At 38.5% G+C, this 24,262-nt stretch overlaps 1 protein-coding gene across 1 annotated transcript in view; it reads right to left on the bottom strand.

Annotated features, from left to right (window-relative positions):
* The window catches only part of ULK4 (unc-51 like kinase 4), a gene marked incomplete at its 3' end in the record, with an annotated part of 210,418 nt that overhangs the window by 65,963 nt on the left and 120,193 nt on the right, over nucleotides 1-24,262 (bottom strand). The window contains exon 32 of the mRNA XM_079538560.1: nucleotides 918-1,084. Coding sequence (XP_079394686.1) covers nucleotides 918-1,084 — 167 coding nt within the window. The remainder of the gene's footprint in view (nucleotides 1-917; nucleotides 1,085-24,262) is intronic.

Genomic DNA, 24,262 nt, shown 5'->3' with positions numbered 1-24,262 from the left:
GTTTGATTACAGCTGATTATTTAAATCTATGCAGAAAAAAAAGTTCAATTTTCAATACTTACTTCATACTTTAAACTTCCTTAAAAAACCCCCACAAGTATAAGAAGGCCCAGCTCTGATACACAGTACAACCTGGCTGCTGAATCTTCTGAATCTCTGTCCTCCAGATATACTGGATGTAAGAGCATTCTCTGTTCTTTAGTGGAAAATGAATTTTTAAAGTACTGTTTATAGTCCAAATACAGTAGTTGCTTCCAGCTGATGAACTACAGCAATTTGGTGGATCACTTAAAAACAAAGCAATCATTGCCAGTTTAGCATCATATCTGAAAAAGGACAAAATATTCTTCCTGTTCTGTTGTTAGAAGTGTTACATGCAATTTCTTTGATTAGTATCTTTTTGTGCTCCATTTTTAAGGAAGAGGAAGACTTCACTGGGAGAAGAAGCCCTATTAATGCCACGTTTTGCAGTGGTTCAAAGGGAAAGTTAAAACACTAGCAATGTAAGCACGTCGATGCACATGCAGAGGTTACATGCTCTTCAAGCACAATAATCACATCTGATTCATAATGAAAAGGAACTGCTTTTTGCGGAGTAATTTTTTTCTTTTAACATGAAGTGAAGGAAAAGACTTTGAACTATCACTGAGAAAACGTTGCATTAGGCTGTTTGTGGAGTACAGAGATGGAGCATGCAGCTAAGATGTGTGTTCCCAGCACAGTGGGGCTAAAATGAATTTTCTAGCCAGGCAAATACACACATAGGGGCAAGCAGCTGAAAATACATGCTCTTCCCTTTCCACCAAACTAAAAATGTAATGAAATGAGAGTAGTGGTAAATTCACCAATAGCATTATGAGAAGGTATCTAAAAAAATGTTTAAGATGTTTATCACCCCCAGGAAATGAACTCCATACCTGCAAAGTCTGGCGCACAATGTTTGTTGTGTACATCAGCATGCAGTGCAAAATGTCAAGCAAGGACAGCAGCAGTGCATTTGCTGTCTTGGTGCTGCTTTTATCATCTGCCTCCAAGTACAGAGCCACAGTTTCTATTAGGAGATTACAGATGTGAGGAGCCAGTCCTACGCAGACAGTGAGACAAAAGGGGAAAAAAAAAGGCTATCAGGAAAAAAAAACAATTGAGAAGGTAGGCCAGATAAAAATAGTAGATTACAGAAAAACAAATTTCACATACACGATGAATATTTATTAATATTCCTTTTTTTCCTTCCATTATTATAATTACCGTCTCCTTTATTCTATTTGGAGCAGCTCATAAAGAGAGCTAAGCTGATACAATCCAATTCTCTAAGTGCACAGAGTATTACGTAACACTCATCTAAACAAAAGCATAGCAGGAATCCCAAACTCTTCTGTATCAAGAAAGAGACACGAGTCTCCTTCACATTACCCCTGGTCACAAGGACCAGACAGTTCCTCCAGACTGCAACAGAACGAGGCAGCAGCTATATCAAGGTTGGAGCCTGAAGTTTTCTTTCTTAATTGGTCTGCCAATTGCAACCTTCAATTTCAACTGTTTAATTGAACAGTGTTATGCGTAGTATGAAATAGTTATGCAAGATCATTATGAAGGAAATACCAAATTCTACACCTAAAATGCATTTCAGACCCATTTGACCAGTGGTAGTAAAAAGTTTCCTGAAAATACATCCTTGCCTTGAAGATTTTTTCCAGCACCTTTGGTATTCAGTAACATCATCTCCTGTAGCTTGCTTAACCCACAAATCAATTCACACATCAGACAATCCATTTCAAGGAAATACCGACTCAGTTCAGAATCCAGCTTACTTTCAAATACAAAGTAACTGAGTTCATACTATTTAATCTTAATCTTGTTCTTACAGGGTTTCATGAGGAATGAAAAACACTTTGTGTTTCACCCAGAACATAATTAATTTGTAAACTATCTTTCTTTAAATTGGCAATTAGTCATGCTCTGACTTGGGCACACATGTCATAGCCCTTCAGCATCTAAGGTTTTAGTCCCTGAGACTACCAAAATCAACAGAAGAGAATCTGTATCTCACTGAAGAGACTGCTTTTATAACATTTCCTTTAAAAAGTAATTGTTTGTTTGTTTCTTTACAAGCATCAGTACCAGAATAAGACATTGCAGAATATCCTGTGCAATTACACCACTAAGCTTTTGCTGGTAGACAAATCTATGGGGTGACTATTTTTTGCTTTGAAAGCTTCCCCATCAATTACTTGAGCTTCCACAAAAAGTGTTCCTCTCCTATTCACTGATGTTAATACATCCCTCAGGAAATTAAGTACAAAAACATTCATTCAGAATACAGTCACAGGTCAGGTTTGTTAAGACTTGCACTATTATATCTCACATCTCTGTGTGTTTTTATGATTATCAGCACTATTCTCCCACAATAGTTTGATTGATGGACTACGGCTCAGGCTGAGCTTTGAATTTCCTGAGTTTTTGTCTGCATGAACCACACTCTCAAACTGTATCAGTTCAATCTTACACATTTAATTTCCTCCTCCTTTTTTAAAGTACAGTTTCTGCTGCGGTTCTGAACACTTCACACACAAATGAAATAGCGTGCAGAGACCAGATTTAAGCGATGTCACCAATACCCACCAAGAGGAGTATAAACAGACATAACTGTACAGCTGCCCAACATAAAACTTGTGGTTATTCTACGCCCTTTTTCACAAGGCTAAATTAGAAGAAACCTAAGAAAACAGCCCATGCAAAGCTGGTCCCTATCAAAGTGAGGTCTGCAAAATTGCCTGGGAGGATATGCCCAAGTACACCCTATTTCTCCCTGTATGTGACCACAAAACCCACAGCCACATCAAAATGAATGAGTCATCCCTATTTCTAGGTGGCTTACATATAACCCTTAAGACAGAATATTCGCATTTACTTACTTAATGAAAGCATCAGAATTGGCAGATCGAACATAGATGCATGCTAACATATGTACAAAAATATGTACGTTAAATTTGGAGTTCTGGGGAGAAAAAACACCTTTGTCTGGGCTTACAATACACTAGGACTCTAGAACCCATCAGAACTTTGAAATAAAGACATAAAATGAAACACTAGTGCAGTTGCTCCATAACACGCTGCATGATTCATACAGAAATCTGATAAACGCTTGATTCCATGGATAAAAATAAAACTGACTGACCTCTTGCCAAGTAAATAAAGTTCCAGACATATCCTTTATTGTGTCAGAGCAAAATCAAAATTGGAGGCCACAATTGCAGGCATGTAAATATACTGCTTACTTACACCACAGGACAAAATACACATCCTCTGTCCTCAAAAAGAAAGCTGGGAAACTGGTAGTTTACACTGACCACGACAAAATTCAATAGAAGTTGAATGGCTTTGGACACTAACACTGTAGAGAATTGACTCAAAAAGCCATTAAAAAGATCAAGACAGATGTGCCTCAGCATTTTAAAATTCAATTCCCAAAACAGATGAAAAAAAAGAGGATGTAAGGCTAGAAAAAAAGGAAACTATTCACAATTTAGTAAATCAAAATCAAGAAATTGCACAGGAGTGTCTAAGTTTCATAGCATACGCTGAATTTCTGATAGATTTTACAATCAATTCAAGAACTACATGCTTAATTTACAATAAAGCCATGGCTGTCCAGCTTTCAGGCTTGCCTGGGTCACACTGAGTGAACAGGAATTGCCGTGGGTCACATATAAAATATATAATAAACTTAATATATGTAAGTAAGAAAACTTATTTTTTATGTATTTTTTAAATATATTTTCATTAAAACATCAAAAAAAGAGAGCAACAAAACCATAAAACTAGTGGGATGTTTGTCCTTGTTTCTGTGAAACTAGTGCATCAGGCTGGCCCAATGGCAGTGGTTACCACTCCTAATGAGTTCTCAACGTGCTCATCAAAGATTTCTGATGAAATATTACTCTTCTTGTGCTTCATACTTGACAATAATTGTTCACAAATGTACATACTGCCAAAAGTGATGACACGAATAAGGTGCAACTGTGAAGTGAGAGGTATTTTTCTCTGGTGAGATAGGGCTTTATGAAAGTCAGGTAAAGATACATGACCAAATTTTTTCTTTGTGTGGAATGTCTGATTGCAACTCTATACGTTCCACGTGAAAATTTGCAGGTAATGTATTTATGTCAACCAAAAATGGAGTCACAAATATATATATATGTATAAAAAGATATATACATTTTTCTGAAATAATGAAACTTATTCTCAAATTTCTTTATCAAAATGGAAAGCAGAGCTGCACGTTTTTCACTGCTCACAGGACTGTCCTCAACCAGTGTGTTAAAATGCATGAAATTATTTGCCATCACTTGAGCTTGCCATAACTGGAAGTTTCATTTCAAACTCTGTTATTATCTGAAACACAGAACAGATAAGCTGATTTTCACCTTGAAGACACATGTTTAACTCATGTAAATAAGTAGTCAAATCCATCAGAAATGCTAAATCTGGGAGCCATTTTTCATCTTCACGTTCTGGCACAAATTTTCCTTTTGATTCCATAAAGGACTTGATTTCACTTTGCAAAGCCTTTTTAGCATTTTATCCTGACTTAGGCACCTTCCTTCAGAAAATTAAATGATGACCTAATAATCATTATCCATACTTCTAATGAGTTCCTAGAATTGGTGATGATTCAGTTTCTTGGACATTATGAAATTCACAGCTTTGATGATGACTTACATGACATTATCCATTTCTAAAGCTTTCATGCATGCATTTTCTTGATGTCTGATGCAGTGATATTTCACCAAACCATTGCTGGGGCACCATCAGTAGCTATACCTGATATGTTGACAGAGGTTAAAGAAAATAGCTCTAAAGTATTTTTTTCTGCTTTGTACATATCATAGATTTAGTTCAGTCTTCCAATAGCACTAAAGAAGCCATTTCTACAGTGACATTATATTCATTATCAGTATCTCTAATGAAAATAGCAAGTTGATTAGTATCAGTAGCATCAGTATTTTCATCTATCACCAAAGCATAAAATTTGAAGTTAGCAGCTTCACTTTCTAAATTTTTTTTAATAGATTTTCCTATTTCTCCAGTTCACCTGGATACAGTCTGGTGAGACATACTGATTTCAGAAAAAACAATTTATTGTTTTTATTTTTTTAATCAGGACACACATCTGCCATGCTTTCCATACACTGCTTTATAAATTCACCATCAGGAAATGTTTGTTTTTTTTTTGCTACCACATAACTAACTTTTATAACAGAGTCCATTTGCAATTTAATTCTTTTCTTTTTTAAATATTTTGTTGAGATGACAAGACTACTTTCAGTTTCACTATTTTATCTTTATGTTCCTTGACATGCATTGAATTTGGCAGCATGTTTCTGCACACAATGTCTTTCCAAATTTCCACCTTTGAAAACTGATGCAATTTCCTCACAAATTAAGCATAGGGTCACATGAGTTGTCAGCAATGCACTTTGCCTTCCCTGTGTCTCAGAGTCGGGCTGGGCCACCCTGTGAGACACAGGGGCCGCCATGATAATGACATGCTTGGAAAAAAATTTACCTTTAAAGGATGTATGCAATGTATTTCATGTATTTCTGACTCACATTAAACAGGCATGCAGGTTTTTTTATGCATTGCTTCTCGAAAGACACACACTATGCACCCCCGAACCTTGAAAGTGGTGGTTCTGAAATAGAATTCAATGTTACCTCTGAGAGCTAAATGGAACAAATCAAGAAATATTGTTCTACTGAGAAAAGCTACATATTTTTAAGGATTCTAATAATTCAGTGCATCCTGGCAATACTTTGTCAAAAGAAAAGTCTTAGTGATAGCTTACATGAGTTAAACAAATGTGTCATCATTTCTTTCACCTGGGCATTTCTTATGAACAAAGTAAAGTTTATTAATTAATCACACTTTTTTTTGTTGTTGTTACCCTACTGAATTGCAAATTCCAGTAAACAAAGTGATTAAAATATCACGTTGTATTGTTTGTAGCTATAATTATAGCTCATTAGTCATGCCTTATATTTTGTAAAAGTCAGAAGGATCCCCAAAACACCAAACCTCAGCGTATTTCAAATTTTGCTGAAAAAAATAAGACAAAAGTTGGATTTTGTATTGGAATTATGTTTGTAAATTGCCATAGCTGGAACAGGAAAAAAAAACAAACCACCACCTGCTCTAATTGCAATTTGAGATTCATAACTGATGTAAAAAGATGGCATCCAAAAATTCCTAGCTTCCTAGTGTTACAGAATTTGAGAAACCCAGTGTTCAAAGCAAAGTATTTTTCTTGCCCAAAGAGATCTCTGCAATGAACTGAACGTGCACCTAATAGGATTTTATGAATGCGGTCTGCGATGACTATGTTTGTGTTTCACAAATCTTTTCCAAAGATAAAAGGAGCCTTTTGGCCCATGTTACCACTAATCGGACCGAATGTGTCGTGATACCTTCTGGAATGAAAGCTGAGAGGAGACATTTTATTCTCAACTATTAGCAAGATTGATAAAGAAAAAGAAATCTTCACTTCCAAATCACATGAAACATCAAAGGACAGCCTCGGAAGCAATCTTCTAGGCAATCCTTTCATGCCTACCAGCAATTAGAGCATTCAACAGACCCGTCTGCTTCTAGCTGAAGAAAATGTTCGAGCAGGTGCATTTCCTTCTAACAATGCCACCACGCAGCCAGCAGCAAAGCCCTCAGCCTGGCAGAAAGGTTTCTCTTTGTTCCTTTCTTCACATTTGCTCTCCAGAGAGCTGTTTTTTCCATTTGTATCACACCTACACAACCGACTCCCCGGGGATCTTATCGAATATAAATTCACTACAATTTTCTTATTGGGAACTTGAAACTGCACTGCTGGACTAACTAGAAAACATAGTTCTTAATCTTTTTACTATTAATTATAAAGCTAAAAGCTATTGCTAAGAAGGAACACGACTGATAGGTTCTTTTGTATAGGAAAAGCTCCTCAATACTTGAGTCCTTACGATAATCCATCACGTCATAGACTCTTCACAAAATCTCATTTACCCATAGAAACTTGAACTTCATTTGCATTCTTTGCATTACAGCCTGGGTACTCAGAGTGTTTTGTTTTGAAAAACTGAAAACAGGAAACACATATTTTTAGAGAAAAGACATTTTTCAGGAGGCTGACTACTTTTGTTTATTATTCATCACTGTCACTTCTGTCTTACAGACTGTCTGAATTAGTACTATAATACCGCTGAGGGAAGAATAAATGAGGATGCAAAATTAGGTCACCTCTGATTACAAGATTTGATGAGTGATGAACACCATATCCAGTGGCAAGTAGTCAAAGCAGCTGAACATATTAATTGCATGACAACTGCCCTGAAAATTATTTTCTACTGTGATCTCAAAAATAAGTAGCATCTAAAGAAAAAAATATTGCACATGTTCCTAATACTGAGATAATATGAATGAATTTTGTGAATGAATTTTAACAAATCACTAAATTTGAGGAACAGAAGTTGCACTGTAAGTTGTCACATCACAGCGGCCAAGGAAGTCCAGAGCTTTACGATGTGGGAAGGGTCCATGGCTCAACCTTCCCTGCTCACATGGCAGGTAGGGCATGGACTACGATGCCAGGAATATCAGACAGTGCAGGAAAATGGATATAGTAAGGATTATGACAACTGGGGAAGAAAAGCCAGTCATCAGCTTTAATTCAATGAGGCTGAAAGCAGACAAGGAACTATTTATTATCCCGAATGTGGGGATGTCTACGAGAAATGCACAACGGACATTCTTAGAGGTATGATTTGTCTGCTTTGAATCAAGGGGAGAAAACACGACATGGCTCTACTACACTTTTCCAGGACTGGCAATGTTTGGCAGTTAGTGTCAGATGGCAGCTTAGAGGCAGCATCTTTCACTAGCAAATTAAAAATGCACAATTGATGACTCCCCAGGGAACCATGCCAAATTCCTCTAAGCAAAAGAGAATCTTCTCAGCGCAGAAATTTACTTTCTTCTAAAATTTAGCCTATGTAACTAACATGCAGGTGATGAAGACTAACACACATTTAGCACAACTATCTAAAGATAGCAAACAATTTGATTCTCTCCTTAAAAATGTGCATAAGTATAAAAAAAGATAGTAATAACACAACATGAAAAATCTAGGAATAATGAAATCACATACTGCTGAATATGCTTGAGTGGTCAGTAAAAAAGCTGTAAAACATAAGAAATCTACCAAGTAGGTAAGACTTCTTTGTTCTATATGAAAGATGTGGTTAGAACAACGTACAAAGAAAAGGAGAATTTCTGAAAGCATAATAACTGATCCTCTGGGAATTCCAGATTTGCTACATTTTTAAAAAAATGAAAAGACAGGAGTTTTCCTATCTTAGAATCTCATTAAGCTTTCTTTAGCAAAATTTCAACAGACTTCAACCTTTAGCATCAGACTGACTCAACCGTATGATAATCAAGTCAGAAGAGATAGCCAATGTTTCTGCAATTGAGTTGACAGCACACTGGATAATATAACATCATGGGTAATATAACATCAAAGTTTTGAAGGCAGGGAATTTTGGTTTTGAGGTTTACTGAGACAGTTCTCATTCCTAGGAGTATAACTCATTGAATGTGAACACACAGTGGTTCAGCAGGATGCATGAAGGATCAGAAAGTAACGTACTTCCCAAAATAATTACAAGAACATCCAAATGCTTTTTGGTATGATCAGAAAAAAATATATATCCACAATTCATATGAGAGAATACTGCATAACTGTGGTCTGCAATGACATTCAGGGAGGTCTATGCCGAGTGTTGACAGGACATTAATAGTGCCTCATTTCTGCAGTCAGGCTGATTTGTTAGGATACCACACTCAGCACCACAGTCTCTAGAAATATTGTCTGCTTCTTACATTCTGTAATAGCTGAGAATAATTGGTCAATTACTACAAAAAGAGAAGTGAATAACATAATGAAAAGGTAGGACCCACTGAAAATGCATATACAGGATTGTAAGGCTCATATTAGAAAGGATGAGCCTTGTGGGATTGCACATAAAATAAGTATTTATTTTTAAATATTTATTGAAATTAAAGTTTTGCTCTCCAGAGATGAAATTTAGTATCCAGCAGAGCCATAAGATGTGCTGCCAGCCCTGCCACTAATGCATATGTTATGTGCATCAAAAGTAGCATGCTTTTTTGTTAAATGGGGAGCAAAAAGCCTTTGATGCATGTGAAATCAAGTGCTGCTATCCCAAGAGACAAGCGGCAATACAGCAGAACACAAAAGTAAGGCTGCCTAATGTTCATTTTGTAAACAGCTTTGTTGACTGCAAATATTAGTTCTTCCCAGATGTTTGCTAGTGAGCAATTGTTGGAGGTTACTCCCCTACAAGTGTGTGATGCCTGAGGAGTCTTCCTAGTCTCCTTGGCAAATAATGTTAGGTTTCTTTACGTCGTTTGGATGGGCAGCCTACATTAATCTATTTCATTCAGCCTGAAGCAAATTCACACTCAAATGATTCTTCCAGTTGGAAGATCCAGGAAGGAATGGAGGTGGACATAATATAATGACTTACAGGAAACACATTTAAACTATTTCTGTCCTCAACTGTACATATATTAGACATGTAGCTTGTATTTTATTCATATAGATTTAGAAGATTTTGTTGATACAGCTTTTCAGTATGTCAGTGCTTACAAGCACAATCTTCTATCATAAGAAAAAGAAAACTACAATAAAACATAACCAAGAAAAGTCTGTAGATGTAATTTCATTATCAATATTCATTATTGATGTTAACAAAATTTGTACTTTTTTTTCCCCATGTATCAGAGATAGGTTACAGATGGCATATCATTTAATAAAGCAAAGTCATAGAATCACAAGGTTGGAAAGGTCCTACAAGATCATCTAGTCCAACTGTCCTCCTATCACCATTACTACCCACTAAGCTACTAAACCATATCTCGCAGCTCCTCATCCAGACGTCTGGATCCTGGCCATCCTTGAACACCACCAGGGATGGCAACTCCACCACCTCACTGGAAGGCCATTCCAGTGCCTTACCACTCATTGAGAGAAAACGTTTTTCCTTATATCTAACCCAAATCTCCCCTGGCACAACTTGCAGCCATTTCTTCTGGTCCTGTTTGTCGCCTGGGAGAAGAGGCCAAACCCCTTCTCATCACAACCTTCCTTTAGGAAGTAGTAGAGTGTGATAAGGTTCCCCCTGAGCCTCCTCTTCTCCAGACTAAACAATTTCAGCTCCCTAAGCTGCTCCTCATAAGACTTGTGCTCCAGATCCATCACCAGTTTTGTTGCCCTTCTCTGGACACAGTGCCGTGCCTTGACATACTTCTTGTAGTGAGGGGCCCAAAACTGAGCACAGCACTCGAGGTGTGGCCTCACCAGAGCTGAGTACAGGGGGACGATTCCTCCCTGCTCTGGCACTGGCCCTCCTCTGGCCACCTGTTCAGCTGAGCATCAACCAACACTCCCAGGTCCCTTTCCTCTTCACACCCACCCAGCCACTCAGCCCCAAGCCTATAGCACTGCATAGGTTACTGTTGCCAAAGTGCAGGACCTGGCACTTGGCCTCATCCCACTCACTTCAGCCCAGCCATCCAGCATATCCAGATCCCTCTGAAGGACCTCCCTACCCTCAGGCAGATCGACAACACCTCCCAACTTGGTGTTGTCTGCAAGCTTACTTAGAGTACACTCAATTCCCTCATCTAGATCATCAGTAAAGATATCAAACAAGATGGGCCCCAGTACTGACTCCTGGGGGACACCACTCATAACAGGTCACCAGCTGGACAAGTTATTCTACAGCATGCCACAGACTTCAAATCTGATCCCTATAAACTCAATTACATACCTTACTAGTTGAGAACTGAAAAAAAGATCTCTTAGTTTTGAAAGACACCTTGAATGATGCTTAGGAGTTTTTCCAAACAGCGTGTTTTCCTATCTGCATCATGAACATGAATGTCTACCAAGGCACCTTATTCTCTAAGAGGAGAGGCAATTGTCTTTAAAAACTCCTTTAGAGTCTGTCTGACATACTAAGTGTTGCTCCACAGCTACATGGAAGAATTTTTGCTTGCATACTGTCAATCTATATATAGCGTATACTTTTTAGAAAAAAAGGGTATGAAATCCTCATATTAATGGCAAAAAAAGACAAAAAAAAAATTATTTAGTAGGTTAAAATCTGTGGGGTTCATTTTTTGTTACTTTTTAGATCAGGAAATCTTTTCATTCAGGAAGATTCTGAGTCAGAAAAGATTCAAAAGTTTTTTGATTTACTGCCCAGATAGATCAAGCCTGCAATAATTACTGTGTGATAAAATACAAGGGGAATTTGTATCCTGGGCTTAATTTAGAACTAGAAATTCTTCTAAAGAGATTGCTATTTTAATAATAGACTTCCTGTCACATAAGATTAAACCCTGTTTATCTGCTTCAAGAATCTTAACATACCTCAGCTTTGGCATCAACTTTCCCTTCTACCAAAATCCTTGAGAGACCACTTTAAAACTTTTAGAGCTGTCTTTCTGACAAAACCTGTACAGGCCAGATAGGAACAGCCTCAGAATACCGATAGAGCACTGAACTCTTGTCACAAGCTGACAGCACTCAGCAGCTTTGAACGACATTACCAGTGCTAATTGCTCCAGCTATCGGCCTCTCAAAGTCCCTGGACTGAAAGCGATAAGGACCAATGAGCTGGGGCTCCACAACATTCTCTCAAGTCTTCAAACAGCTTTAAATTGCAGAAATAACACACAGTTGACAAATATTTCCACGTATCTGTGGCAAAGTATAAAAGCTACATATTTCCCTACTGAAAAGTCATGCGCTGTGAGATATTAAATATTTATTCCTACTCTTCTCAGTCTATTTACTTGACTTTTCCGCAGGATGAAAATGTACAGAGTACAAATACTTGGATTTTACTTGGATTCTCAAGTGCCAGCCTTTTGCCATCGTTACCACTAGACCAAAGGACATGAGCAAAGGGGAGAGAATCCATGGAGTGCCACTTACTGCTGCTTATCGCAACAAAACTGAAACTATGCCACAGTTTCCTGTAATGTCCTGCATTATTTATCACTTAACTTCAGAACAAAACTGAACGCTGACAACAGGCAACTGCAACTGTCCAAGGTGGCTTTGGTATGTTTACACTTACATGATCAAAGGGCCTAAACAGAATTCAGGATGTCTCATGATAGTAAATCTGGTTTTGTGACTATGATCAGACAAATGCTCTTGCCTCAAGCTTACTCTGCTAGCTCCGCTGTTTTCTGAAGTGCTAGGAAAACTCTGACCAGCAGATTCTCTTCAGATTTGCTGTCATCTGGCCATACCACTCAGGCCATATCCAATTAGCTTTCTAATATCTAACCACAGACTCTTCATCTCAAATATCACTATTCCTTTTATTAAGTGATTCAGGTTTATGTCTTTTTCTCTCTGCATCAATACCTGCTTTGCTTTGACATAACCACAATGTTTAACTTTTCCACCAGGATCTTTGAGCTCAAACCATCGTACTGTAATCATATCGTCATTTCAGATGGCACAAAAAGTGCCTTCTCCAATATTTGCCACTACAACCCCATACTATCTCCAATACTTAGTACAGTCTAGACCAATGGAGCCTTTCCATCAGCACAGCTACTTGACCCCGACTAGGGACTTTGGAAGTAGGCTACAAACAGTGAAAACTGGATTTATTGAGTCTGGATCCATGCCAAACAAAAGCAACTCTGGAAAGAATAGTGGAGGAATTAATATCTGTGAAACTGGACTGCCAGTGAATTATGCAAAAACTGGAAAAGCTGCAGGAAACAGACACCAGAAAGGAGAGATGTATGTTATTAAGTTTTTGATCCCAACACATGAGCTAGCTGATGGGCTAAACAAGGCCGTCAGATGCTGCCTTCTAGATGTGTTACTGTGATTATGTCATAAACATGACCACATGCACACCTTCCATTAATACAGATTTTCTTGCAAGGGCTGGGTCGAGTTCAAGAATCTGGCTGCATCCAGGCTGGTCCTGTAATACACAGACTAGTCTGAAGCAATTGCCTGAGCCATTTCTCAGGCAGGTAAAATCTTGTAAGGATCAGTGTTCTTTCCAAATCTTCTGTCAAAGAAGATTCCTCTAACCTGCCCTGATAATCTGTTCTTTTGGACACTTTATCTGCTTTTTCCTTTTCTTGCCTATGACTTACAATGTAGACAAAATACTGTCTCTAAATTCATCTTGTGTTGCTGTCTGAACCATATGCTTCCTTAACAACATTCAGGGTAAGTTCTGATGAAAATACACAGTAAGTAATAGTCCAAGAGAGATTTTCTTGTAAGAAGAATAATGGCATCAACCTACAATTCCTGTCATTCTGGGTTGGATGATGGAATCAAAATATTCAGTATTTGCCTGTGTATGGAGAGGAGCAGGTAGCCTATTCAGCAAAAACATGTATGTAAGCATGGATAAATCCATTAAAAACACTATACAGTATTTTTGCCAAGTTTTACAGGAACAGGGCTGAGTGGTTTGAGTAAGCAACCTGCAATGTGATAAGCAAAAAAGAACGACCTCCAGGATAGAGAAGACAAAATGAAACTAATTGGATACCAGTGAACAAGAAGTTCCCACCTTTATGTTTCCTTATCTTTTCAAAAGTTGGATGGTAGTGAAAAAAAAATAAATCCCAGTTCTAAAAGACTGAAAGACCAAAAAATAACTCGATTCCTTACAAAGAGATTTATTTTCTTCCCCTATTCTTAATAAAAATTCAAAGGATACCATTGCTCAACTAGTGATAGGACTAAAGGGAATGGTCTCAAGTTGTGCCGGGGGAGATTCAGGTTGGACATTAGAGGAGGGGAAGCACAGGGAGGTCGCCAGGATCTGATCCTGGGAACTGATGTTGGGATGTGTGGGAATGGCAAAAAGCCATGCTGGGAGACTGGGAGTTAGGAAACATTTCTGTACCATGAGAGTGGTCATAACTGGAGCAAGCTTCCTAGAGAGATGGCTGGTGCCCCCTGCCTATCAGCGTTCAAGAGGCATTTGGATAATGCCCTCAACATGCCTTAACTGCTGGTTAGCCCTTAGGTGGTCAGGCATTTAAACCTGATGAATCTTTGTAGGTCTCTTCCAACCAAAGTACTCTACTTTAAAAGAAAACTTGATTTTCCACTTTCCATTAAGTTATAGTATTCTTTCCGCTTTAAAGAGAAAATTATTTCAAAGTTTAGTTTAGTTGTCCACAACTGATTTAAACAGAGATCAACACATTTGTTTAGCTTGTAACTTTCATGTGAATAACTTAGATGAGGAAAACAGCTGTCTGCAGCTACTACAGCTACTGAAAACTTCTAAATAAAACAAAATATTCTTCAAATCAGTGAGAAAAAATTCACAGAATCATAGAATCAAATAATCATCTTAGCTGGAAGGAATCTTTGCAGGTCATCTAGGTCATCACACCCCTTGCAACACACAGGGACACCTACAGCTACATCAGGATGCTCAGGGCCCTGTCCAGTCTGATCTTGAATGTCTCCAGGGATGAGGCACCCAGCACCTTTCTAGGGCAACCTTTTCCAGTGCCTCACCATCCTTACTGTAAAAAACTTCTCCTTTATATCAGTGTATATCTTCCTTCTTCTAGTTTGAAACCATTTCCCCTTGTCCTGTCACTACAGACCTCACTAAAGAGTCTGTCTCTTCTTTCTTATAGCTCTCCCTCTCCTTTAAATACTGAAAGGCTGCTCTCAGGTCTCCCCAGAACCTTCTCTTCTCCAAACTGAACAGCCCCAGCTCTCTCAGCCTGTCCTCACAGGAGAGGATCGTATTTGTGGCCCTCCTCTGGATGCGCTCCAACAGGTCCATGCCTCTCCTGTACTGTGGACTCCACATCTGGATGCAGTACTCCAGTGAGGCTTCACCAGCACAGAGCCGAGGGGCAGGATCACCTCCCTCGCCCTGCTGGCCATGCTTCTGTTGCTACAGCCCAAGATACAGTTGACTTCCTGGGCTGTGAGGGCACACTGCTGGCTCATGTTCAGCTTGCCATCCACCAGTACCCCAGGTCCTTTTTGGAAGGGCTGTGCTCCATTCTTACATCCCCCAGTTTGTACTGACAGTGGGGATTGCTACAACCCAGGTGCAAGACCTTGCATTTAGGTATGCTGCTTCTGCAGTTCTCCTGGGTGCACTCCCCCAGCCAGTCTAGGTCCCTCTGGATGGCATCCTGTTCCTCAGGTGTGTTGATGGCATCACACACAATTCAAAGAACATCTGTGCACCGTATAGATAGATCCTGCCTCAAACGGTGCTTCTTCTACAGCAATTGAAAAAATGAACTTATTTCAGTAGGATCAAATAACTGCATCTGAGGATGACCATTATCCCGTGACAGAGTAAAGACTGACGCAGTTTAATTTTGTGTACAGTACTTTTTACCTTTCCAACTTCACACTTACCTCAAATTGGCAGTGATACAGTGCTTTCATACTGGGACAATAAAACAATATGAACGGTAGAACAGAAAATAAATGATATCTCTATAATCTATGGTATAGTGGCTGCATGCGAGCAGGCTCTTTTTTCAAATACATGGCCACATACCTAATTTCATATCTTAAAACCATCTTTAGCTTAATATTTATATCTGGAAAGCTACACAGGGACACCCACATAATTAGATTTTCATTTATTATCTGTAACAACTTAGTTTTTGTCATCAATATTAAACTTGTAGCTAATATGACAGCTACACTTCTACCTAGTCTCTCATTGTCTCAAACTGATCAAATCCACTTGTCCTAATATATGGTTTGAGTTGCACTTCATGGGAGTATTGGCATGAATGCCTAATGATACTGCCTAAATCAGACAGCAGGAAAAGTAGCACCTGGAATGAATGCAAAGATAATAACCTCTAGAGGAGAGGAAATGCCATCATTTATATGGCTAAGCAGGTGAAAAAGCACTCAGGCTTTAAAATCTTCTTTCTTTCTTTTTTTTTTTCAATACAGAGATTTTTCAACAGGGAACCTTCGGATATCCACATCCTCAGATGAAAAATCAGTGACATTTAAACATTCAGAAAAATCACTTTCCAGATTAGTTTTTTGTTTCCAAATATTACCAGTCTTCTGTAATCACTTTTGCCTTATTTTGTCAAGGAATCTCAGAGGTATGAGAAATTTCTATTACAGCTGGCACACATACATGTATGTACATGTATGTAGATAGCTGAAGTGTTGAAATTGCTGTATTTATTGAACTAACTTCCCACCAATAAACTAAGCTGATCAGCTGTGTTATTAAATTTCTACATGTGCCTCAGACTCAAAAACCCTGGATTTAGAACATTCTGAACACCTTTTTGCATCTAGGCCTTCCCATGAGGTACTCCAGGCAGTTTCAGCCAGCCATGCTGCAGGATGGTCTGTTGTGGCTGACTGTGAGGACAATACCAGCACAGACAAGGACAGTCCTCTGTTACAGCGCGGCACCAGCAACAACCTGCTGAACTTCTATTAACTTATTTTATCCTTTGAAGTCTCAGCAAGCGTGCTGTGACATTTTGTGCATTATGGATACGGCTCTCAACAACAGGCTTGGTTCTGCTTCAATGGCATAAATGCTTCTCACAGCGATTACAGTTGCTATTTTCATTCTTTTCAAACGGCTGTATTGGTGAATATCACAGGAAGACACAGATTATTTTTTTCCTCAAAGACCCTGCTACAACCATGCTATTTTGACACGATTTCCAGTTATCTTTTATGATATCAAACTTGTAAGTTTAACAATGTGGTGTTATACAGTTGCACCTGACTGACTGTCATTTAGGGTCAGAAAAGCATGTCGGTACTGTTAAAAACATTCTGAATTTCATAACATCATAGAATAGACTTCTTCAGGCTCAACTGCTACAGATTCTCATAACTCAAACAAATGCAGTGACACATGACTATTGCCTTTTGATGCTCATAGTCATGTCTTTCTGCTCAGGAGACGAACTAGTAACTGCAGTGCTGGCAGAGAGCTGTGTAATGTTACATCCTGCATGGCAGGGGCTGTGAGCTGCATGTAGCTCCCAGCTGCAGCACTTTCCTGATGGTAGCAATATCTACAATGACTCCAACACGGTAATACAGTCTATTCACATTTATTTTCTGTACTTAAAATTCATTTCTTACACATACTTTTTGAAGCGAGAGCAGTTTTCTCCTAGATGTTGATTAAATACAGAAAAGCCATTTTTGTATTCTTACTCTCATTGATTTCACTATCTTTTTCCCCCTGCCTCTTTTCATCTAGAATCGCAGTATCTTGAAGATAATCATAGAATCGTAGAATCCTCAGAGTTGGAAGGAGCCCTTAAAGATCATCTAGTCCAACTCCCCTGCAGTGAACAGGGACATGCACAGCCATAGCAGGTGCTCAGAGCCCGGTCCAGCCTGGCCTTGAATGTCTCCTTGAATGATTGAATGATCTGACCTATGTATTTACACAAGGCACCATACAATAAGCAAGCAAAAAGTACTTTCATGGAAAAAAAAAAAAGAAAAGTTTTCTATCTTCAGTGAACAAAAGTTCCTATATTGCAGGTTGCACAACTTCTTCAGGAAACTTCTGCTTTCTAGAAATAAATCATAACAAAGGCTCTTGACAATAAGGACTTGTACTTTTAGCTGAAGCACTGTTAATGACTAAATAAACTCAAAATAATCCATACAGTCAAGTTTATTTAGCATAAAAACAATACAGTAAAAATAAGCTGGTCCTTTTTTACCTATTACATTGAAAAGGCAGTAGCCTCACTGAACACCCCTGTATCTACAGGCGAGGATTCGGTCTTTGCAAGGCAGGGAAGATGAGCAAATGGCTTTAGAACTAGTGTAAATGTTTGTTTTCTACACAGAACAAGGCAGCTTGTTTGTTTTAAGGGCAGATTTAAGTAATGCAGTTTACAGGTTTCTGTAATTCACCTTTCCTTTGTAAGTAGACTTCCAACGTAAGAGTAATCCACAGTCCTTTCCTTCACCATGGTCTTAGAGTCAATGGAGACAAACTCCCATCTTGGAAGGAAATGCTGAAACTTTGAAGCCAGTCACTCTAACAATTCACCTAAATTCCTAAAATCAAAACTGCACGCAACATCATGCCAACACTTTCTTGATGCTTCACAGTAGTTCAAACTACTGTTGCACAGATGAGCATGGCAAGGAGAATCATAGAGTCACAGAATCCTAGAATGGCCTGGGTTGGAAGGGACCACAATGCTCATCCAGTTCCAACCCCCTGCTATGTGCAGGGTCACCAACCACCAGACCAGGCTGCCCAGAGCCACATCCAGCCTTGAATGCCTCCAGGATGGGGCATCCACAGCCTCCTTGGGCAACCAAATATCCTCTAAAGATCTAGTTTGAAAACTTTGGGGTCTACCTAGAGAGCTCAGAATTCATTGCTATTTAACTGTCGTTAAGTTAAAGATTTGAGTTTGTTTCCCCTTAAACAACAACATCAACAACAACAACAAAATAAGAGACCTGGTCTCTCAAGTGCTACTTTTTGGATATGCAACATTTAACAGTCTTGAACACTACAACACACAAAGACACTGGAAATCTAATCAATCTCCTGACATTTGATTAGAATTCAAAGCAGTGAACCACAAATTCTTAAAGGATACTTCACCCATGAAAGCTGATCTCTTTCTTTCATGAGTAGAAAATGAATTATGGTGATCTGAATACGAAGTTTAATTGTAGATTTTTTCCTTTTTAATGATTGTCCCTGTTTTAAGTGCTTACCATGCTTTCTAAATGTTTTATTGTTCTAGGTATCAAAATGTACCCTTTCATTTTTACTTTCATTCCTGAGATTCAATAGCATTAATACATAAGGAATAAAGTTTATTCTTTGTACTATTTTTTGTTCTTTTGTACTATTTTTGTACTATTTTGTACTATTGTACTATTTTGTACTATTGTATTCTTTGTAAAATTGTGTACTATATAATAGAAACTGTTTTCAAACATCCAAAGTTTTCTGCTTACTTTGCTAGTGATGGTTGTTTCAGGGCAGGTGCCAAATGCAGAATTACAGCAGTAGAACCTGGAAAAGGTCATTCAATTCAACTTGTTCAGGCTGAACTTCCTCACACACATAGTGCTTATCAGACTATCACGAAAACATGTTTATAAACATCTTACAGAATATAATGGGATTCCAAAAAGCCCTAAAAAAACATGTAAACTCATTGCTAAGTAACACTGGGGTGCAAACAATTTATTAGATAAGCTTTGAGTTACAGTGGAAACCCTTTCTTGGAATTACTTCTATACATACTGAAAAAGCTGGATCTGGACAAAGCAGTTGAAGCTTTTGAAACATTTTTACATTCTAAAATACCATGTCTAAAGTTTACCTATAAGCAAAAGTTACTGATACAACAGTTGGAATGATTAATTTCCTTAACTTTGAACATGTCCCAGGCAGCAAGCAGGACCCCAAAAGTTTGAAAACACTTTTCATTAGGAAGCCCCAACAACTACAGAAACAAATGGTCATTTACTGTACTCCTATGATATCTCTCCTTAAGAGCTGATGATTCATTTTGCAGTCAGCAGACAGCATTAGCCCTCTTAACATGACAAGCACAAGTAATATACAGCTGGTTGTTTCATGACTGGTAGAACTAACAACGCCTCATTTCCTACAGATTTGCATCTTGTATGTCAGCCTATCTGCACAGCAATAACTTGCCATCTTTTCCAGTGATGACTCCCATTCCTTATTTCTAAAGCCTTAGCACTGCTCTGCCCTACATCACCTAACTACAAGGATGTGCTATAGCAGGAATGAGTTCCACACACTTGCTGATCCTGCAACATCACTGCATGAGGAAGGCCTCAGCCACTGATCAACAACACACCACTGAATTCAGTTGTTACAAACTCAAAAGATTGCAAATATCCTGAAAAGAAACCGTAAAGTGAATACAAAAAAAGACTAGGGAGGATATAGCAGTGCTAATAGATCTCAAGAGCCCTATTAGCAGGCCATGGGATATTACATAAGATCACTTTTAACACTTTACAAGTTAATTTAATAGATTCTAATGAAAACAGAATCACAAATGAGAAGGTTTCACTTCTTATCAGTAGGAAGCCTAATCCAGGATATAAAGTTGGCTCTACTTTGATCACATTGTAGCAGAACCAAAGAAAGAATACTGTTTTAAAATGACACTTTCTCACAGCCACTTTCTTTAGACTTTACCTCAAGAAACTAAGGATGCAATGAAATCTTACAAGCTAATTTCCATAGGTATGGGCTAAGAAAACAGGTTGCAAACTTGACATATTTTAGATTTTCTACCTTAGGAAAGTGGGGTATTAGAACTCCTTTCTTTCTCCAAATGTGCAAGTACATTAATATTGTTTCACATGCCATGCATCGCATTGCTTTGTTTGCTGCAGGTTAGCCAGGAACACATAAGTCCACACTATTACCTTCCCTCAAGCTATGGCACTAACTTGGATCTCTCTCCTTTTTGTTGATCATTACAGAACCAACACAAAAAACTGTATATCTCAAAGTAGCTTAAAATTGTCCACTGATTCCAAAAGACGGGAAAGGGAAGAAAAGAAAGAGACTTGTAGACAAAGGGAAAGGGGTAAGTTTCACATTCTTAGAAGATCACACTAAAAATGGTCGGTATTGTCTTGGTTTTTTAGCATCTCATCTCAACTTTTCACAAGAGACCATGTACTAATCTTAGTCTGTTTACTGACTTCCAGTCTCAGTAATTAAACTGAATCATATAATTCCCCCCTGATTATTAAGTGGAAATTGTTGTTAATGTTAACAGAACAAATGTTTAATAGCTAATAATACAGCAGAGCCCATTTTAAATTCCCTTTGCAACTTCAGTTGCATTATATTATTGTCCTTTTCACCTTTAGACATTACAGTCATTTATCATTACATGTATTACATTACCCATCACACAAGGACATAGTTCAGGGGAGAGATAAATTAATGCTAAACTGTTCACTCCTGAGAGAAGGAAAAATTCAACAGGTAAGTTGCTGCCCTTTAAAAAAAAAATCCCTGTCACCTAATGTTGATCCTTTGAGTCAAAGAGAGCTCCAAAGACCAAGAGGCACAAAGGGAAATAGTGATTGTTATCTCTGAAAGGTGTATGCAGAAAACACTGTTTTCATGGCAGCTGAAGAAAGGCATACAAAGAATCGGAAAGAAATCCTCATTGCTCGTGTCCAGACTGTGGAAAACTAAAGCTTGGCATGACTCGCCCATTAGCCTGAGCTCCTTACAACATTTAGCATGTATTTAGAGTTTCTAATTTCTAAAACTTCACATATGCAAGAGTTAATCAACATACTGCAAAGGTGAAATAAGGGAAACTGACATCCCATCCCACACTTCAGCATTTTTCATAGCAGAACAGCTCATGAATGTTGACTGCCTTAATTAACAGCCTGAACAAAGAGTGTTAATGTGAGGGAATATCATGCACCTTCAGCAAGCTTGCAGAAGTCATCAAAATGAGGCAAGTGGTTGATGCAGTGAAGAGTTGGGCCAACATTCTGAAAAAGGTCAGAAAGCTGAAAAGCTCAAGAAACAGACTGACAGAAACCTCCTACAATTCATTAAAGGCAAATACAAACTTGTGTACTTGGGAAGGAATAACTTCAGGTAATACTGCAGACAGATGCTGAAAATGCACACACTGTGTGCTCAACTCTCCCAAATGTCCTAGATTATTTTTGGCTGCTGTGCTGTTTTACCTAGTATGCTGAAGTTCTCAATTTTGTGTTGCCCAGTCACTAACAGTCTGAAAACATTACTGAAGTTCTGACATAGCACAAGGAAAAGATGAAAGTCTTCTACAAAGCTCTGAGCCCACTTCCTTAATTTGGAAATTATCATGATGGAATGGATGCATTTTACTTTTGGAGCAGATAAGATGTGAAAGACCATTGACATACTAACAGCAGCAGAAAAAGCACACAGGAGTTTGCTCTGTAAAACAATAAAGTGAAGTTTAGGGAACGGTGTCAGTTTTGCTATGCTGTTGAATAGTTTTGAACCTACTTTGCCACGTAGAATTGCAGAGCATATTACTTTGAGTAAGATATGCCAATTACGTGGTTACAGTGCTTGTAGGACCTGAGATAACTTTCCTTTATCATTGTGCAGCTTAAAGAAGGTATCCTGTTGCAGCTCAGATCTGCTAGCTTAGGATAAGATCAGATTGGTGCTAGGCCAATGCATGGAAGATGTGCCCAGAAAAAGCAAAAGCAACATTTACATCTAACCCCCTATAAGCTCTCTGTGGTTTCAAGGATGATAGCACTTTGCTGAGAAACAACCATAACCCTACAAACCATCCCTCTAAATCATTTACATTTTCCTTTTCTTCTGGCATATGATTCTCACACGTTTTTTTGCTGTTATTTTTAAAAGAGTTTCTAATGCAGATTCAAATCTTCAAATCTGCGCAGCAGTATCAGTGTAAATACATAAACCACTGATTACACTTCCGTTTGGCTCCTTGTCTGGTCTGATGACCAACAGAAAAGCTGAACTCTAAGGAAGTGACATCCCACCTCTAGCCCTCCGCCTTCCTCAGTCTTTTTGTAGAGACTTCTAAAAGGTTTCCTCTCAACTCTTGGCTTCAGAAGAGAGTTGACTTTTTGCCTTTCTACCCACATTCCTTCCCTTTCATTCTGGAGCGTTCCACATATTCTACACCAGTAGCATCAGTCCTTGATTTATTTTGTACAACTGGCATTATAGATCTGTACTGCCGGCTTTCAGTTACTCATTAACCACAAGTAAGAGCAAAGTTACACAGACTTCGAACAGCAGAAGCGTTCTGTTCATTTTGTAAACCAGAACCAAGCTGTAAATAAAAGGTGACTTCAAAAATAAAATACAGTGAAAATGAGATGTAAATGGTTTGTCTAACAAGGCTGAGGAGTTACTTTGATCTCCATCCCATCAGTCCTCGCTGCTGGACTGGAACAGTAGCCTGTTTTTTTAAGATGTCCACAATTACTACATAACAACTTTTCACAGTTTTTTAACAATGGGAAAATGAAGCACTTGAAGAATCCATGCCTGCATTCTGTATTGCTATGGTCAATGTTCTGGCCCGCTCCTTTCTAAAGCCAATTTTAATTGAATGTAATGTAACTTTCAGTTAGTAATTATTTTATAATTTTCTCATAGGAACACATTTTTCTCACAGGAACAGCTTTCTGAAAGTTGAATTTTCAACCAAAAGTGTTAAGTGAGGTAGATGAAGAGAGGAGTTGTACCAATCAGTTACAAAGTTATTATTAAAAAACCACTATAGAAGATAAATATATACAGGTCCAAAATCTCACGCAGTGTCAGAACACAGAAAAAAATAGTAGGGAAAGGAGAAAGTCATAATTAAGAGCATATGGCATCACAGCCTTGACCAACAAATGATAAGGGAGGCAACGAGGAGGATCAGACCTGGTCAGTCACAGTGACTGCTGAAGATATGCCTGAGAGTAGTTATTCCAGCAGGGTTTCCTGATGGAGGTGTTGGAAATATCCAAATAATTTGTTTTGCCAAGTTTTCCCAGTTCTCCCAGTTATCACAGGCTTACTGAGGAGCTCCAGCTCAGGCTATTGACCAATCTCCCTAAGCCCTTCTTTGGCATGCTGCACCACACTTAGAACCCTGATGGAAAAATACAAGCCAGGCTTAGCATGGTTACAGCCACCTTCCAAAACACACTGCTGGAGGTAGGGAGAATATTTCTTCTGAAACTTTTACTTTTCTTCCTCCCTCCATTACACAGCCCTCTGCACAGCACTGAGGTATGCATGGCGTATGAATGCAGCTGGCTAGAGTAGACAGTCATGCAGTAGGAGCAGGGAAGATTACAGTTCAAGAAAGGAAATGGAGGTTGGAAATATTTTGGCCTGTCTTGAAGCATGCAGTGCTTCATTCCAGCATTCTGACATATCTGGGGAGTTACTGCTGGGTTCTGAATTAGCATGGCATTTTGCACAAAAGTGTACTTTTTGCCTGCATTCTATTCTATTTTTCATCTGCAAGCCAACGAATCCCCGGATTTCATCCTTGGAGCTGATCCAGTCATAAATAACCTTCAACGATTCACATGTT

The sequence above is a fragment of the Tetrao urogallus genome, assembly GCF_951394365.1.
Source record: "Tetrao urogallus genome assembly, chromosome: 7".
NCBI classification, from domain to species: domain Eukaryota; kingdom Metazoa; phylum Chordata; class Aves; order Galliformes; family Phasianidae; genus Tetrao; species Tetrao urogallus.
Note: the sequence above shows the minus strand (reverse complement) of the source record. Positions and strands in the feature narration are given on the sequence as shown.